Raw genomic sequence first — 20,134 nt, forward strand, 5'->3', positions numbered from 1 at the left:
AATGTTAAGAACCTAAGAGGGGCCCTGGCCGGTTTGGCTCAGAGGTTAGAGCGTTGGCCTGCGGTCCAGAGAGACCCAGGTTCGGTTCCCGCTAAGGGCATGTACTTCGGTTGCAGTTTGTCCCCGGCCCTGGTTGGTGGTGCGGGAGGCAGCCACTCGATGTGTCCCTTTCACGTCGATGTCCCCCCCCCCCCTCTCTCTCTCTCTCTCTCTCTCTCCCTCCCACTCTATCAGAACAACAACAAAAAAAAAAAGGATAAAAAAAAAAAAAAAAAGAACCTAAGAGGGGAAGGAGCAAAAAAATCAAGCTCAGGTTGTTTTCTAGAACCTCTAGAAAATCCTAACTTTAAGCTGAAGCCCTTCCCAAATGACTAAAACCTGGAATTCCCAGAGGAAATTGGCTTGAAAAGTCAGTCCTGTCATCGGTCACGGTTTGAACTGGACATGTAAAATCAGCCATAAGAAACAATGAAAAATCCAAAGCATGTAAGTTAAGCTAACACTTGCAATTCCCAACAGTACTCTTTCCACCCATCGCTAGGACTCACCCGGATAATAATACTGCAGTCGGGTTCCTTCCTTTCAACATACACTTCAATTAGCAAATCTCCAGCCTGGGAAACCTAGAAAAGGGCAGACGTGAGGACAACAAATAGAAGTCTGTTGTAAGAACACACACGACACTTAAGACAGGAAGTCCCAGTCCCAGTTCTAAACAGGCTATAATAATGCCGTGAGCCAATCTCCCGTTCAAGCGTGATGACACCATGTAGTGGACGTGGTGGATTAGGGACAAGGACTCAACTCAAACCGTACAAACAGCAACAACAGTCACAGTGAGGCTCTTTCTCTCTTACTAAGAGTTCAGAGTCCTCAAAACCCTTATATTCTGACTGAAATAAGGTGTCCGGGTAGAATAAAACGATGCTTACCATAGCAACAGAAGTTGTTAAACAAAACAAGGAGTGAAAAGGAGCCGTGTATAATTCTGCTCTGAGCTACGGTATGGGCCTAATACAATAATTAAAAGGGAAAGTAGGCCCTGCTAAATTTTCACAGATAATATGTCCAAAAATTGAAATCTGAGGATAACTTAGGTCAGAGTTGTTTTAAAACTACAAATAGAGAAATTATACTTAGCCAGAAAAAATGAAAGTAAGTAATAAAATAAGGTAGATAATAAAGATAAGTTTTTAATTCTCTTTAGCCAAGCGTTAGTGCTATTTTGGGTTATTATTATATCTGGGAAGATATACTAAGTGAAGAAATACAAGCCAAAAAATAAAACGCATAGATATTGTTATGTGGAGACTGACAGTATAATGTGGTGAAGACTAACAAAGAACCAAATGAATCTATAAAAAATACTGAGTTGCTTTTCCCAGAAATTCCCCCAAGTTCTATAACCGCTTGGAGATAATACCCATCCTCCAATTTTTAATGGAGAAAGAATTATTCTAAAGTTAAATTTGCCTCAGAGTAAAACCTAATGAGTAAATCTGTGGGGAAAACATTAAAAATGCACATTGGAGAAGCGTTTTAATTATTCTGACACTGTACGCTTAGAAAAGCTTATGCCCAATTTTTCTTTCTCACTTTCGATGCTATACAAAAATTCTAGGGAAGAAAAAATACAGTTGACATTTTTACTCTTCACTGTGTTTGCATAAACAACTCTCCAGGAAGGACACATTTTTTAAAATTAAAAAAGCAAACACCACAAACTCATAGAGAGAAGCCAAAAACAAGCATAGCTAGGAAATTCGAACAGGGGTAAGACAGACTGTTCAGAAAAAGAGTCCAAAGGAGAATTGGATAAAAACAGAGACAAGCTCTCCCTGGCCAGTATCGCTCAGTGGTTAGAGCATTGGCCTGCGGTCCAGAGAGACCGGGGTCTGGTTCCCGCTAAGGGCACGTACCTCTGCTGCAGTTTGTCCCCGGCCCCAGTTGGGTCGTGCGGGAGGCAGCCACTCGATGTGTCCCTTTCACGTCGATGTTTCTCTCTCTCGCTCTCTCTCCCTCCCACTCTATCTGAACACAAAATGGAAAAATGTCCTCAGGTGAGGATAAAAAATTAAAAAATAAATAAATAAAAAAACAGAGACAAGCTCAAGCAAAAGAACAGATTTTTCTAAACACTTCTACTTTCCTCTCCAAACTAATCTATTTTATAGGTAATTCATTTCATATTTTTATTTAGACCGAATTAGAAAGCACTCCAGACTCATTTCCTCATTGTAATATCAATATAAAAGATAAAAAAAGCAGAAGGGACCTCATACTTCATGTAAAACAGTGTAGCCAATGCTGTCAAAGATTAGCCTTGGGGCTCACACCATCCTTTATTCCCTGAATGGAACTCCCCCAGAAAAGCGAGAATCGCAGAGAACCAGTGATAAGCCTGCTCTGTCAGTGGTAGAGCTGACCCCCTGAAGGCTGCAATCGTCCCTCTGGGTAAAACGGAGGAGGCACTGCTTTAGGGAGTTCATTTCCGTCTTGGTGCTGAGGGAGGTAGGCAGAGAAGGAACCCTTCCCTCCTCTCCTGCATACCAAAGGGTGCCTCTGACAGCTTCTCCAATGAGGAGCGGATATTTCACGACTGAGGTGGGTTCAGGGTTTGACTGATCAGGAGGCATTTGTCTCATTCTGTGAGTGCACCTAACAAAGAGAATATCTCTGACCCATTTGTATTATTTACACTGGTACCCTGAATCCACTACAATTTCCAGTTACTCAAAGAGGATTAAAGATCAATTTTAAGCAAGTCCAATGAACAGGCATCAAACAAGGAGAGGTACCCTAGGAAAGTGTGGTACAACCTGAACTTCCAACAGAATGCGAGTGAAGAAAGAGAAAGACCTGGAAAAGTCAACTGAAGACATAAATCAGCATATAGTACAAAGATCACAGAAACATTCCCACGAAGGCAATCATCCAAGAGCAGGCAAAGCAAAAGCATGTGAGAAGTAATTTATACGTTCAAAATCGTAATGGACAGAATCACAAGGGAGTCTGAATTTTCAATTTACTCTAGTATTTTTGCCTTTAAATGCGCACTGTGAAATCCACTGGCATTTTCAATAGTGCTTTTATAAATGAAAACTGACTTTATAATGGATGTTTCGATAAGATTAACACTGATTTTTTCCTTCTATGTTTTGAAAAATTTACATGAATGAACTTTGGCATTTTGCAAATATGCATCATGCTGCTGAATTACACAACTACTTTAGGTTGGGTCCCTTTGCCCATTAATTTTACTTTGCTTCAGATAGAAACTTGAAAATAAACACAACAGATGTCTTTACTTACAATGGAGGTTTTTGGTGTTTATTTTTGAAAAACTTTTTTTTATTCTTTGGAGATCTAACTATTACTACTCACTTGAGTGTCTTTCCACTTGGTAATAAAGCTATTTTCTATGTCCATTTGTTTGACTTGGTCTTCTTTAACCTGTTTAAAATATAATTTGGGATATTCTAATAAAATACATGGAGTGATGGTACTCATCCTCACATCAGTTTCTTTAGGAATTTAAAGACCAACAAGTAAAAGTAAACGAATGGCCCTCTTAATCCGTGGAACAGCCAGGGCAGCATTGAAGTCAACCAGGCCGAGCTTCGCAAAGCTCAGAACGTTTCATGGTGACACCACTGCGGGTGACAGGGCCCACCAACAGGGCCCCCTTTGCCAAAGCCATTCAATAAGCAAAGAGGCAGATGGCTGGCTTATGGAGTTTATGTTGGTTGAGAAACAAGACTCATTTCTCAAACTAAAATATTTATTAAGTGCTTATGAAATTTCCACCATTTGAAGTTGGATTTAACAAAACCATGAAGATAGCAATTACCTGTTTTATCAACACAACAGTACAAATATAAAAATAAAGAGAGCATGCAAAGCCACACACTTGATCCTAATTCTTTCATTTCTCAGCATCAGAATTATTGCGCAGAGGCTGCTGTTGATCAAAAACAGTGAGCACATATACAAAGAAATAAAAAGAAGATCAAAGGAGAAGAAAATCCGACAACTCTGGTGTCCATGCCTATTTTAACTTAATATACAAATGGATATTTTACTTTATGAAAATGCAGTTTCCTTCCCTTTGCTAAGTAATCTTGTGATCAGTTATCATAAGAACGTAAGAACTCTACCAACAGTAACCTATTATATTGACCCATTTGATTGCATGTGGTGATCTACAGCACTGGAAGACAAGTCCTCTCCTAAGACACCCTTTAGTGGGTTGCTCACAAAGGTCCAGGGACAAGACTGAGATGCCACAAATAACCATGGAGCCGGACCATTAGCCCAGATCCCTGCATTTCCTACATTCGCAAATCCTGGGCTCGCTTACTCTATTTTTACATCTTTGAACTAAGAAAAACCATCCCTATTCTAACAGTTTTCTGATGAAACATAACAATATTACCTTCATAAAAATAACAAATTGAAAAGTCAAATAATTAGAACTGAGATGACTTAGCAAAACCCACAGAATCCTATTTCAGAATTTTCAGTTTTTTCCCAACTCAGTGTACAATGAAAAGAAACACTTTCAACTGCAGAATTTAACAGCCTGGTGTTTATTACTAAATCTGTAAATTCATAACTTCACACCTCTAAGTACACGTTCTTAGTGCATACACATACTGAGGAGAAAAAAAAACGTTAGTGCATACCCATACTGAAGAGGAAAAAAACACTGTAAATAGAAATATTCTGTTCAACAGCTACCAGATGGTAAAATAAAAAAAAAAGCCTTAAAAGCAGCCAAATTTAAATGAATGATTATACCTTTAAAAGCTAGTTATAGCTAAAAAAAATTAAAGATCAAATATAACTATATTTTATTTTTAAATATTCATAAAGATTTAAATAAAAACATCCTAAAATATGTATTTTTGTTTGTAAACAGTAACAAAGAAACCATTTTAACAAGAACACGATATAAAATATTTACCTCAAATATTTCAACATAATTATTAATTAAGTCCTCGATTACATTCACTTCTTCGCTGGTTTGTCCCTTCGTTTGGAACAGACAGGATGAAAAGACCAAGGCCAAATTATGGGCGTTCATATGATTGATTTCTGAGCACTTCTGAACCCTGTTGAAGAAAAGCATAGCTCTTTATGACACACTTCAATTTGAAAATTTCATTGATCATTTTTAACATGTTGAAGGTCTCCGATATACAGGGTCCAGTGGTGATTTAAAGAAGAATACATGGTTCTTCCTTCCAAGTAGCTAACAGTGTAGTTAAGAACATAACAGAAAACCACTGTTCAAGAAGACAGTACCACAAGTTCAGAGCAGTACTTACATGTTGATTTAAAAGGAACCCACTGTATTCGAACGGTTCCAGATAACGGGACAACCGTGGCTAAGCATAAAGGCACGCTTGCAGAGTGGTGGGAAATGACTGTGCACCGAGGCATGCATGAGAGGGCAAACGGGGCGGGAGGTAAGTAGGAAAGGAGGCAAGAAGGGCGAGCCCGGAGGCATATGGTAGAGAGCTCCAGACGCCATGGGCTGAATGCTCCAGGAGTGTGTAGTCAAGTGAGAAACGCCGTGCGCTATGTTTGTATGATTATTCAAACTGGATATTAGCTCTCAAAAAGCAAACACTTAATTTAAAAATACAACTACACTTTTCTCGAATATAACCAACAATGGCTTTTTGTTGTTGTTGTTCAGATAGAGTGGGAGGGAGAGAGAGAGTGAGTGAGAAACATCGATGTGAGAGGGACATATCGAATGGCTGCAACCCACACGACCAACCAGGGCCGGGGACAAACTGCAACCTAGGTATGTGCCCTTAGCGGGAACTGAACCTGGGTCTCTGGACCGCAGGCTGACGCTCTAACCGCTGAGCCAAACTGGCCAGGGTAAGAATGGCTTCTTATAATGAACAGAAATGAACAGACAAGTCAACTCCCCGAACCAGTAGCCTACACTTGGGTCTTGTAAACGTCATGTGAAGCAGTCACCTATGTAAGTTCAAAGAGATGAAATAGCCTGTGGCCCAGCCGGTGTTGCTCAGTGGTCGAGCGTCGACCTATGCACCATGAGGTCACTCGTTTGATTCCTAGTCAGGGCACATGCCCAGGTTGTGGGCCAGAGCCCCGGAGGGAACATGTAGGAGGCAGCTAATCAATGTTCTCTCTCATCAATGTTTCTCTCTCATCAATGTTTCTCTCTCTCTCTTCCTCTCGCTCTCTCCCTCTGTCTTCCTCTCTCTCTAAAATCAATAAAGAAAAAAAAATTTAAATAGCCCTGGCCAGTTTGGCTCAGCAGTTAAGAGTGTTGGCCTGTGGACCAGAGTTGCGGGTTCGATTCCAGTCAAGGACACATCTTCAGTTGCAGTCTGGTCCTTGGCCCTGGTCAGGGTTGTGTGGGAGGCAGCTAATTTATGTCTCTCTCTCTCTCTTTCTCTCTCTCTCTCCCTCCCTCCCATTCTATCTAAAGATAAATGGAAAAATATCCTCGGGTGAGGATAAAAAAAAAAGATTAAAATAAAAATAAAAAACTACAGCCATCACCATAATAAAAGAAAATGTACACTGATAAAATGCATGAGATGAGATGCACATGGAAGAATCTATGAATGCTATTTGACACTGGCTATGTATACACAGCTGGGTAACTGCCTAATTACATTCGCAAACTTTCAGATATATACTAAACAAGGCAGACCAATTCCATCCAAAGAATAAGCAAGACTAAGGTGGGTACACCTGTATGTAAGAACAGAGATTCTAGTAGGTACAAGGAAAAGGGAGTAAATATGACAGCAGTATGTATGATAATGTGAGAAACAATAAAATGTCACACTGCAGAGCACAGATGGAGCAAGTGCATCCATCCTACAGGATTTACAAGAAGCACAGAGCATTACAGGTTGATAGAGAAGAACATAATAACTGTGGACACCCCTCTCAAAACCACTTCTGCACCCTTATCACACTACGCTGTGAACATCTGGAAAATGTATCTGTAAGTCTGCCTCCGTTAGTAGAATCTGGGCATCTCACAGGCAGAGACCGCTGCCTTAATCGTACTGTAGTGCATAATAAATACCTGAGAATGGAATTAAGGACCTGGTAGTTATGGAGGAAGTGATCTTGTTTCTAGGACAAGGATGGAATTAAATGATAAATCAACCTGACCTCATCCAAAGTGACCTCAAACTTCTGACGACACTAGCAAACATTCCCGCCTTTCTTGAGACCGCTCTCTGCAGCAGCATTCTCCTTTGCTTCGCTTCACCTCTCTTCGCCTTCTGTAGATGCCTTCGTGTCTGGCAAAAGTCGGTACACAGAGTACTTTCCCTTTCTTCCTTTCTCAGCCGCCACAGGCTAGCATTACAGATGCTCAGTCTCTTCTTACTCAGGCCTTCTCATCAGAAGCCAGAGGAAACCGTTTCCTAATTAGTTTCTCTGACTCTATTCTAACCTCTTCCCAACCCATCCCATTACAGGAGTCATTATCCTACAGATTTAATCGGTCACTCCTAAAGGAATAAAATTCAAGTGTTTTCCCAATGGACAGAGCCTTTCACAACCTCCTGCCAGGAAACTACAAACCATCTTGTCTCCTAGCACACTTAATTCCTAGAAAACATCCTTTGCTCATGTCTTATACTCATCATTATTTCATGCTCAGTTCATATGTCTCCAAATCTGAAGCACCCCTGGACCTCGGTCCCTCCTCCATATGCCCATGTCTCATGGTAAAATTCTCTGTAATAAAATCTGCCTCAATGTTGCTGTGCTCCCTTAACAATACGAACCCTGCAGACCCTGGGAGCTCACTGTGATGTCCCAGGGCTCCTCGGTGCTCAGTCTGGGAACTGCAGACTTAGGACTGTATTTGTCATTTATGTATAACATCAAATATTTATGTTTGCATGGACTCTGACTAGGCATCGTTGTGTACACAACAGAAGTTAAAATACATGTTAGTTGAAAAGAAGGAGAGAGGGAGGAAGAATGGGAAGGAACTCCTTATCTCAAATTCAAATCTGCGTTAAGAATTATAAGAATAATGATGTGTAACTCAATGTTAATAAAGTATAGCAGCCTGGCCACTATTAAAAATGAAGAAAAAAAAATCTATCCTGCCCTGGACAGTTTGGCTCAACAGTTAGAACATGGGTCTACGGACTGACGGGTCGCGGGTTCAATTCCGGTCAAGGGGGAGTGCTTGGGTTGCAGGTTCGATCCCTGGCCCCAGTCAGCATGGTGTGGAAGGCAACCAATCAACGTGTCTCTCTCCCATCGACGTTTCTGTCTCTCTTCCACTCTATCTAAAAATCAATGGAACAATATTCTCAGGTGAGGATTAACAAAACAAAACAAAAAATCTATCCCAATGCCTCACAGGCACAGAGCAGGAACTATACACATTATATTTATATGGTGCAATAAGAAAGTCAGATCTACAGTGATGGAGTTTGCATGAGAAGCGGTGGCTGGGGAAGAGGAAGAGAAACTGTGGAGGATTTCAGAATACAGACTCCAAACAAAGTACTCTGAGCAGAATTCAGCGTCACAGAAATTTATTCAAGGGACTAGTGCATCCATGCAGGAGACTACAACAATATATTCCTTAAGCAATATTTGTACTTAGTAAAGTCGTCGTAATAATTTTCGCCAATAGCAAAACATTTGGTTTTAACATAAAAGGTTATTTTCAAACACCCTCATCTTTCAGGGGTCATTTCTCAAGCTACCATTATATTCCTCCTATCCTCCCAAATGCAGGGACTACAGGCCCTGACGTAGAAAATGTCTCTGACTGTTAAAATGCCCTCATCTGATAAACAGTCTGACACCGACACATTAGTCAGGTTAGAGACAAACTGGCAACAAAGAAGTAAGAGCTTGAGGACTCCACCAGGAGGAGATGCCAGGCTCAGTCCTGACCGAGAATTCTGGTCCCTGGACTTTCTCCTCGTCTCCAGCTTCCCTCTTAATGAGTTTCCAAAGTCTTGCTTTTTCGCTTGAGGATGCCATACATGATTATTTTTAACTCACTTAAGAAACTCTCCAGTGCTATTTATTTGAAATGCATCTTAATTGCAGAGACACTAAAGTGATGGCTAAATGGGAACTTCATTCTGAAACCCTTCTGAAGAAACAGGGACAGATCTGCAGTAGCAAGTAGAAGGTTACGCACAGTACTTTAAATTCAGGAAATAATGACCTATCAAGTGCCATGTTTGAAAATGCATTAGAACCTTCATGAATCCACCCACCTGTAAAGGTGTTCAATTAGAGCTGCCAATGTTGCTCGATTGACCCCTGGAAGAGTACGTATAAATGCTCCATATTTTTTCACTCTTTCCTTGTCATCTTGGGTATCTAGACATTAAAAAAGAAACACACACACACAAACTTTAGACCTAAAAAAATAGTACATGTTACAAATTTGCCTTTAACATCATTATAAAACAATATTCACAATTGTATTTCACTAAGTGATGCAATAAAATTTCAATAGAAAAATATTCAAACTTCTATAATTCTGGAGAAGTATTTACATAAACATTCCATGGCTATATGCTGTAGTTCTTATACTTTGTAATTAAAAATATATTACTTTCAAAAGTTGTTTTTTATCTTCTACTTGATTATTCAACTGCACCTAATAGGAATACATTCTATTAATAACTCAAAGTGGAGTGAAAATTGAAGAGATAAGGCAAAAGTATTTTAAATCTGGCTATGGAAAGATTGCACTATTTGTGTTTTAAAATTTCTGTTCTTTTTTTTTTCTCTTGCGAAATCATAAAAATCTCCCCCAAACTAAAACCATCCCAGAGCTGGGAGCTGTGCATTACTCTGCAGCCCAGGTGCCTTCCACTCCCTGGAGAGGAAGAGGGACAGGAGACGTCATGTGCGGGTCCCGATGACTGTGACACTGACTTGGAGGAGGATGGACCACTGCCGGAGTCATGGACAGAACTTGGCTAGTCATGGAGAAGGGGACAAGAAGGAATTACCCCCCACTCTCCTAACCCTAGGAAGTCAAGTACTTGCAGAAACTGGACACAGGAACGCCCAAAGTTCCAGTCCCTAGAACAGTGTAGTGGTGGTTTTGTTCAACCTACTGGTTCACCGGGGAAATAACAGGCCTTGGAAGCACGGGACAGACAGAAGAATCTCAGAGGGAAGGGGGGTAGGGCAGGAAAAGATACACCAAAGAACTTATATCACAGACACAGACAATAGTGTGGTGAAGGTCTGGAGCGGCGGAAGGAGAGTGGATGGGGTCAATGGGGAAAAAAAGGGGACGCATCTGTAATACTTTCAACAATCAAGATAAATTTTTTAAAAAAGACCTTTCTTCAAATAAATAACTCATGCTGACTTTGTAACTCCAAGAGACTGCACTTGCTATGTATTCCCTCTAAAACTCCCAGCTAGTTTTGGAAACAAGACTTTTTCAGTTTCCATTTAGCCCTACCTATTCTAGTCACAGAAAGCCAGCAGACATGAATGATTCTTTGAAAGTACAGTCACTGTAAAGGGCATTAGGACCCTTAGGGAGGTGAGGGATTCTGTGACACATTTCTGCAACGCACGCCTATGGAAACTGCCACTGGTGGCTCCTTCGTACGGACGTAACCTGCCGAGAGGTCTATAAAGTACACTCCGCCGCACTGACGTGTCTGCGCTGGTAGATGAATGACTGTCTAAAGGCAAGAGGGGCAAACACCCAAATTACGTTCAGGGATTATGCTGGGACTGAATTAACTGTCCTCCCTAGTATAATCCACACAGTTACCCTCCTGATATCCAGTTTCTAACTGCAGAAGTAATTGTATTTATTCAATACAAAGTAAATACTACTACTGCACTTATAACAAGAAGTCAGGCTGGTTAGTATAGTGTATTTCCACATGTCTTATAAAAATAAACAAAAGACATTTTCAAAATAAAGCTTAAGGAAATAGGAAGTAAAACTTAAGATAGATTTCAGGTCACACAGAAAATATAATGAACTATTCAACTAGCAACAGACATCGGCAATTTAATAGTGTTCTTAGAAAAATAGATCATAGATCACACAAACAGGTGCGGTGTCACTGTAAGGCGTTCTTCGCCGTGGCTGCACAGGACCAGGAGAGCTCTCTTACAAGGTAACCCAGAGAGAGCTGGCTGAGCCTTGTCACCCCAACACAGGGCCCTTCTGAAAGGTCAGGGTGAGAGCTATAAGGGATTTAAAAGCAAAGGACTTTAAGGTTGTTTGACTCAGCATTCAAAGTCTTCTCTGAGTCCGTTCTCAAAGAATTCGCATCCACGTGAAAGGTGAAACCTTCCTCTCTGACACACACTGCCATTTCCCAGCTCTCCTCCTGACAGACATCTTCATCACCGAATCTGAAACTTCATCACTGAACCAGCAAGAGCATATTTGCCAAAGATTTTTGATCACTGATTTTAAAAGACATTGTAAGTCTTCATCAAATAGATACAATAAATAACTTCATAATTATAAATTTCAATAAAATATTTTAAAAACCATAATGAGGGTGGCAAGTAACAGAGCTTATAGAGCGGTATCATCTAATTCCACATATTATATCCCAGAAAGTTATACAATCATCTCTTTTTGTGACTCAAGTTAAACCTATAGATTTGAGAAATATCAGGAAGCAAAGAAAAGACTTCGGGATTACATAAATTGTGAAAAAATTATTTTAATAACATTACTACTCTCTTCTTGCTGGCACTAACAAGGGATCATTCTTAGGATAATTTTTAAATTGTAGATGTTTCATGACATCATTTCAAAATCAATTCCTTCAAGTATCACATATACGTTTTAGTGTAAACAAACACTTTCAAAGAAAAAAACCATTTCTCAATGAAGAAACATTGTATTGTCAAATTTTAAGGGCATTTTCCAAAATTATCTTAAGCAGATTAAATGCCCAAGAAAGAAATATATTAGTAAATGATGGAATAATTCAATGATAAATTTTAAAAGTTTGAAAAAAATGAAGATTGAAAATCATTTTGAAAGCAATGTAAATATATAGAAAATGTTTGTTATTTGTTAATAAAATATTTATATATAAATTATAGGTATGGAGCAAAGAATATAAAATAAAATGTAAACATAAAAATAGTTCTATTAGAAAAACAGAATTAAAGGCAATGTTTACATTTTAAAATATTGTTTTAATGTTTCTATAAAAGAAGTTGTTTTAATTAATGGCTATAAATACAGGTTTACTGAAATAATTTGGCCAAATTCGTCATTTAATAAAATACTTTTCTAGAGTCATTTCTTACATAGGTTCTCTTACACTGTAGCAAAGCTTTTTAACTCCATTAAACAGAAGCTAAAGAAAATAAAAAGTCAAAAATAGTCACTGTGTACTCAAAAGAAGAAGAATAAATTATAGAGAAAAGCCAAAAGAACCATATAGGAAAATCTTATTTAAAAAATCATGTATTAAACCTTTCATTTTAATCTTAACGAGAAATTAAAAACATACATGGACTGAATTATAATACTTCCCAAGTTCAAGCAGAGTCAGAACTAAGAAATCTACTGAAAACTAAGTACATAAAACATTATTTAGCAATTATTACCATAAATTTCTCTTCAAGTAAAAATAAACAACTACTGATATTTACATAATTTCTCTTCAGAGCCATATGTACATTTTCGCCTTCAATTTAAATTTCAGATGATCAAATAAGTGTTCCCAAAGACAAGCACTGGTGATTGTCTATGCTACATGCGTTACCTAAGGCGGAGATCCAATAGGGGTAGAGCTCCTTAGTGAGAAGGGCGTCGTCGATGTCCGACAGGAACCGTTTCAACACATCCGTCACATCTTCAAGCTGATGTTTTCCAACCCTCAGTTTAAACCTTCTTGCATCTTTTTTGAAACTCTCCAGGAGTTCACTTACACGCACAGGATCACCGTTCTTTTGATAGATATATTTGCACCCTAAACCTTTGTTTAAAAAAAAAGAAAAAGGTTATATGAAAAAGTCTACAGTCAAAATCCACTTTGAGATCTTAAAAAATTGAACACACTTTTATGTTGGAATGACAAGCAAGACAAAATCATTATCTAAGTGTTGATACAACACGTATGAAAGGAAAAGGCTTATCCCCCTAATTTTAGTATGTATCGTGTAAACCTGATGAAATATTCCATCCTTGGCTTTAAACAAGACTGGTCAGCCCTTCTCACAGTTCCTCATAGTATCTTTTTTAAATTGTTCTTTTATAGCAAGTGCCCTGTCTCCGCCTAGTCCGCCAGTTTCACTGACAAAAGTGAGACTCTCTGGTATAAATTTCCTCACTCACCTCCCTCATATTTGCATATTAATATCTGTCTGTTCCCAACTTCACTTTCTTCTAGAATCTAGATGAAATGCTGGGTCTTCTTGTTTACAAAGATACTGATTTATCAAGTGCCCCATATAAAATAAGAGAAATAGTAGTGGTTGGCAGGAGGAGGAAGAGGAGAGTGATGGTGAGGACCAAGTCGATAACACAAAAACAAAATCCCTCCCTCGCCCCTCCCTGGTCTCTTGTTTCTCTTCCTTCCAAAACTAAGCTGTATTATTGTTTCTGTCATCTCATGGCCTTCCTGGCGTAATGATGTCATCTGCCCCCTGCCCTTCCTCGATGGCTACTCTTCTCCTTATTCTGCGTAATGTTTACTGGTGATCCCAGGAATCTAACCTCAAGTCTCTTCACTTCCACACGCCCCCACAAAATCCTCTGGATAAACCCCCCAACCTCATTACTTCAACTACTAACGTATATGTTTTCACCCAGGTTTTCTTTTCTAAGATTTCAAACACACACAAATACATTTTAAGAAACATGTGTGATACATGCAACACACACACACCCTCACAATACCACACATACGGACCAATCAAAACAACCTCAGAGAAATCCTCCTGGGCCGTTTACTGCTTCACCTCCTACTCTAACATGTTCTTTATCTCAATGCATGGCACTGTCTTCTCCCCAATCTTTTCCAACTCAGAACCTTTGTTTCTCACTTACCAGATTTAAAAAGAAAAACTTGGTCGCATAGACTTTTCATCATGACCTCACTCTCAAACGTTCCCCTTCCTCCCATCCTCCAGGCTGCTTCTCTGCTCTCAGTCCCTCGCTCCATTTTCACAACTCCCGCCCGTATGCTTGCGCAGCCGTCCAGTCTGCTCGACAATGATGACAGTGTGGCCTGAGATACAGGTCCAACAGTGCCACCAAGACGCCTAAGATCTGCACACTGCCCTTGCACTGCCTACAAGGCAATTTTGAGGATTTAATCACGACACAGAAGACCCTACCTGAATTTTCCTTACACATCCTTATCTTCCCCCTGTTCTCACATTAAGTTATGGGCACATTTAACTACACCGAGCTCTCTGAACAGACAATGCCCCTCATGACTCCACACATGGGCACACACTGTTTCCTCCTCTTCCCTCTAATAAGCTCCTATTTTCTCTTAATACCCCTGGTGGGCACTGCCTCACCCATGTAGCCTTCCATACCACCCCCACTCTGGATAAGATTTACCCCTAGACACATGGACACCTGTACCAACCCCAGAGCCTCTCTACCATAGAATTTTGTACACTTGAGATGTAACCACCCACTTGTTTGTCTTTGATCCACAAATCTGTAAAGTCCTGGAAGGCAAGGGTCTTGCTTACTCTGTGTAGACAGCAGTTACACAGTGCCTAGAAGAACTCAGTAAATAAACGACTGCTTAATGAGAGAATAAGCACATTCTACAAACAAACTACTGTGACTTAAGTTTCTGAGATACTATGTTCCTAGTTGAGTGAATTTCTAATAGCTGGTAATCAAAAAAGTTAACTGAATGTGAATTTGAACATAATTTTGTTTACATTAATTAATTTCCCCCAAGAACCAACTATTGTAACTCATTTAACACACATAAATTTCTAAAGGTTATACTGTGAACTCGGTCAAGTTCAAATCTTGACACAATGGAAAAAATTGGCCTTTCAATTTTAACCTGAAGGTCAGGAAGTTCAAAATAAGGGAGGCCTAAAAGGCTCTGGGCTGACCACCTGCATCCTATAATCACTGGACATTTTCTAATAAAATGGGTTTTCCCCAAGTACTGCTCATTAAAAAAACATTTTAAAAATAGAGTCCTTCATTGGCTCTATTACTTTATTATGCAAGTTAATGTAGCTTGTATTAGGGTTACAAAGTAGATATAATGTATCAAATTTAGTTGAAAACAATCTAAAGCTTAATGATTTTAAATTCAAAGAAACATCACAAAGTAGCTTCTGATTTCCCTAGAGAAACATGAAATTATATACACTGGAACCAGTCAAGTTATTTTGATCATCTGTCAGCTTAAGAAAGACTCTATGCCGTTATGAAACTGACATGTGAAAATTCCCAATGAGGTTATGCTCTTGCCAAAATGTAACACTTGTGCAATTCATTTATACCTACAAACTGCAGTACACTAACACCTAATAACAAATAACTAATAAAATGAAGATGATGACCTTCTTTCTCCCCCATTTTCAGATAAACAGATTACAGTCTCATAGCATAATGCACACATAATGTGATTAAATACATATTCACAGTAGATATATAATTTAAACACAATTCTGAATATTAATGATAACTGCACTTGGATTACATATGAAATAAGTAAAAACACTGAAACAGTGCTCTTCTTAGAAGCAGATTAATATACACATAAATTTCAAAAACTTATTTTCTTTACTTCGTTATTTCTGATATTTTGTTACATATCAGTTCATTGTCAGTTCTCAAGCAGAAACACACGATTCATGGCTTCGTCTTTAACTTTCTCCTCCCACAGCCGTATTCCAGGACCAAGATCAGCGGCTGGCACACAGCGGACACTCAGTAAAGAAGCAACAAACCAGTAACCCAGAGTTTCACTGCAGCTCTCTCACTGATAATACTTTCTCTCAAATTAAAATCACCTAAACTCATTTCTAATTTTAGAAAAATAAAAAAAGTTAATACACCTACCAAAACACCAGATCAATTATTTTACTCTTTTCTGCATTTGTAGTCTAACCCAATAGCATTTATCTATAGATTAAAGGGTAGAAACATTTTTATATTAAAAATATAGTTAAGAAATTTCTACCTTCTAGACTATTAAGGAAATCTGTAAAAGAAATAAGGAATTTGAAGAATTCACAGCAATTTAAAAATAAACACAAATAACAAAGGTATACTTTTACTCTGCAGGCTTACCTAAAATACCACCATGCACATTAAAATAAAGCTGGACCAGGCAGGTATCAAACTGTTTTTTCATTTATTTAGTTTTTTACCTACACATTATTCAAAGAAAATGCTACAATTAAGTCAAAAGTATTACAATCAATAACCATAATTCTTAATATAAACATGTCACCAATAGCACAGAAAGTAAAATAAATACATACACGCTTGTATGTATGTCAAAAAAATTCTTTTACATATTGGACCACAGATGACCACGTCTAAACACATGCTGAGGATGCACACTGCATTCTCCTAAACTTCACTGTAGCTTTATAACATCTGAAAAATGGTCTTTAATAGACATTTCACAATATAGATTCTTTCAATCTGCTATTTAAATTTTTACGCTTGTAAAGGAATAAGAAAATAATAAGAGTGTGCTACATATTTTAAATGAGTTTTACTGGGCAAAGCAATGGCATTTAACTGAACAGTGACGATGTTTGTATTTTTCACGGATGTACTTAAACATAAAATGCTCTAATGCAGTCCAATGGAGGTACAGTACCACTTAAAAACTGTAAGAATGATACCATGAGTTCGGGGCTGAATAAAAGCTGTGATACTTACCATACTGCGTAACAAATGCTATACAGCTGTTCACGATAATGGGAACGTCGTTTTTGCTGAGCTGCTGATCCTTTAAAGCGTTACCATCTGTACCTGCTGCTTTCTCGATCGCAGCATGCCAGACTGCGAAATCCAGCTTGGTGTGCCCGTGGATGTACAATGCTCTGTAAAGTTTAAAAAGCATTTCAAATTATAATTTTGCTTTAAAAAACACACAATTCTTACTCCTTGACAGGTGTTCTTTAAATCCAAATATACATCTGATCTTGTCTCAACCATGAGAAGAAAAACCCTCCATCTACCATTAGCTTCCACTCAAAATGCCTTTGTCCTGTCTACACCTCTCTCCACAGAGTAGAGGAAGTTCTCTGAACGTGTGGTCTTATCTCCTTTCATTTCACAACACCTGTTATTCTCTCTGAATAAATAAACTGAAACTGTTCTGGTAAGTGTCACCAGTGACTTCTATTGGATATATGTGGCTATATTTTTCAAGATTTTAGACCTGCTGATGACTTCATTTCTTGAGAGAGAGAATCCGCCCAACCTGGCTTTGTAGCACAATTCCCTCTGGCTTCTCCTCCTATCTCTCTGGTCAATCTCTTTCCCAAGCCCAAGTGCTCCTGAGAATGAAGCTGTAACCTCAATGAACTCCAAGGCCTCTCTAGGGACATGCCGTTCGGGCCAGAGGTTTCATCCCATATGTAAACTGGTAGCCCCCAAATCCCTATCTCCAGGCTATAATTTTGTTTTACAAACCGGATCTCCATGGTGTCAAAAAGCAAAAGCTTAAAACAGCTAAGAGAGTGGGAAATCCAATCACTTACAGACTCAAATTTCAGTTCTGTACTTACTTCCTTTGTGACCTGGGAGAAGTATCAACCCTCTTTGGGCCTCAGGTTCATCACTGGCAAAATGAGGATAATAAAAGTACCTACCTCAGCACTGAATAAATGTAATATTAATAACTAAGTAATAAACCATAATACTAAGTAATATTAACTTTTGGACCCTTTCACGGTAATGTGCCATAAGTACCTCAAACCTTTTGCTTCCTCATTCCAAACTGGTGCTACAATTCCCCACTTACCCACTGGAAATTTAGGATTAATTGTAGATTAGCACCCCCACCCCCACCTCGTCACGGCCACTTGAACTCAGTCACAAAATGCTATTGGTTCATTCCCTGACATACTCGCTGTGTCCCCTTTGTTCCAACAGAGCCTCATTTCAGGTCCTTGTATCACTCCCTCACTGAAGACACTAACACCCCTCGCACAGAACTCTGTTCCAATTATCCACCTCCCTAATCCCTACTCTTTCAGGCTGTCAAGATGTTCTTTCTAAAATGCAAAGCTAATGACACTGTTGAAATGCAGGAGAGATGAGTGGGCCAAATTTCTCCATTGCTAGTGAGAGTGGGGCTCTTGTGGTATCTTCATGAATTTTCTAAGACTCACACATGATAATGAATGATTTTTATTTGCATAAAATTATATTCCTTGGGGTTAGAAAGCCTCAGTTCCTTTAAACCAGTCCTGGAAGACATGCAGCTGAGGTTTGAACAGAGCTAGAAGTAGGGCCAGTGTTCAGAGCTTCGGTTCCATGGCGGAGTCTGATGTATCACCAGTCCATTGTGGGGGTCACATATAGCTGTGAGTCACATGGGCAAATGCAGGGGAGTGCTCCCCCTGAAAGAGGAGTCCCAAGAGGGCCAAGAGAACCAAGACAGGGGGCTTCCTTTGTTCAGGAGATTATGGATCTCAGATTTCAAACTCTTGCAGTGGCCAAGCCAACTCTGTTCCCTCATTACTTAGACCCTTCCCTCTGCAATCTTTGGGGAGTAGACCTGGACCACTTCCTGCCAAAGCCGTATAAATGGCATGCCTATATTATCTAGTCTTCTCATTATTCCTTTCCTGTTAAATGATAACTAGGTTATTAATGGTATCAACACTGAACATTCCTAATCAATGTTCTTCTATAATTCTGGAGTTTTCAAGATTAAAAGGCCCTCACAATCTGGCGAATGAGCCCCCTTCAACTTTGCCATTCCCCGACGTTCAAAAACACATTAAAGAGTTACATCTCCTGATCTTTGTAATAAATATTTCCTACCCTTTGGCTGGCAACACCAAATCTTCCCCCAGGTGTAGTCCTTGACACTCTACCCCTGATGTCCCTCCTATGCTCACTGTGCAACACGTGTCCTTTGTTGATCCCGAGGAGCCGCTCTGCCCTCCATTGTAACCCTGTTCACATTTGGGAATAGTGTAGCTGCTAGATCCAGGTGTCAGGGAGGTGACCAAGGAAAGCATTTCAGTGTCTCTTTAGTCATTAGCACAGTGTCTGCCGTTGAGTAGGTACATACCATTTTTAAAGTCCTATGACTAGATATAAAACTTGATTTGAAACACCAGCTGATCACTGATGTATTTACGTATATTTACACCAAAGTAAAACTATTTCATCTCCATTTCAAACCATGAGAGGGCTACTTTGGATTCAAGCAAAGAGAAAGGAATGAGCTGCATAAACTCTTGAGTTGTTGGGGATTTTTGTTTGTTTGTTTTTCAGAAGGAGGGTAATCTTTTATTTTCCTTAAAGCTCGCTGGCCCTCATTTAATTTTAAAAAAAGAGAAAAGGCCCCTTTCCCCGTGGTTGCGTTTCTGGAAGAGTTCCCCCAGAAGAGCTCCTGCACCTCCCCACACTCAGGTCTACCTTCTGGACTGGCTGTAACTACCAGGAATCTCCGTCTCTTGCTTTCTGACATCTTCGTGTTTTTATTTTTCCACATCACTACAGCAGCCCTGACCTGCAGGTTTTACAATTTTCTTTCTTTCTTTTTTTTTTTATCCTCACCCAGGGACATTTCTGCATTCACCTTCAGATAGAGCGTGAGGAAGAGAGAGAGAAACATCAAAGTCAGAGAGACACATCGACTGGTTGCCACCCACACGACCCCAACTGGGGTTGGGGACAAAATGCAACCAAAGCATGTGCCCTTAGTGGGAACAGAACCTGGGTCTCTCTGGTCCACAGGCCGACGCTCTAACTGCTGAGCCAAACCGGCCAGGGCCTTACAATTTTCTTTTTGAAGAATTCTGCCACTCTTATAATCCTAACATACTTTAGCCATTTCATTTATCTTAAATCATCTTTAGCCCAAAAGCACTCTATTGCTGGTTACATTTTTCTAAATGAAACTGTATAACTCGGGTAATCTTCCTGAGAAATATC

At 39.4% G+C, this 20,134-nt stretch overlaps 1 protein-coding gene across 6 annotated transcripts in view; it reads right to left on the bottom strand.

The window, feature by feature from the left end:
- The window catches only part of ARAP2 (ArfGAP with RhoGAP domain, ankyrin repeat and PH domain 2), a 183,021-nt gene that overhangs the window by 46,640 nt on the left and 116,247 nt on the right, over positions 1-20,134 (bottom strand). For 5 of the 6 annotated variants that reach the window (XM_036245273.1, XM_036245290.1, XM_036245306.1 and 2 more), the window contains exons 20-25: positions 16,895-17,058; positions 12,774-12,986; positions 9,267-9,372; positions 4,967-5,114; positions 3,385-3,453; positions 549-623 (exon numbers count right to left, since the gene is read on the bottom strand). In XM_036245273.1, the coding sequence (XP_036101166.1) occupies positions 549-623; positions 3,385-3,453; positions 4,967-5,114; positions 9,267-9,372; positions 12,774-12,986; positions 16,895-17,058 (775 nt within the window). The remainder of the gene's footprint in view (positions 1-548; positions 624-3,384; positions 3,454-4,966; positions 5,115-9,266; positions 9,373-12,773; positions 12,987-16,894; positions 17,059-20,134) is intronic. The other variant, XM_036245298.1, reaches the window with a different exon arrangement.

The sequence above is a fragment of the Molossus molossus genome, unplaced genomic scaffold (assembly GCF_014108415.1).
Source record: "Molossus molossus isolate mMolMol1 unplaced genomic scaffold, mMolMol1.p scaffold_m16_p_1, whole genome shotgun sequence".
NCBI classification, from domain to species: Eukaryota; Metazoa; Chordata; class Mammalia; order Chiroptera; family Molossidae; genus Molossus; species Molossus molossus.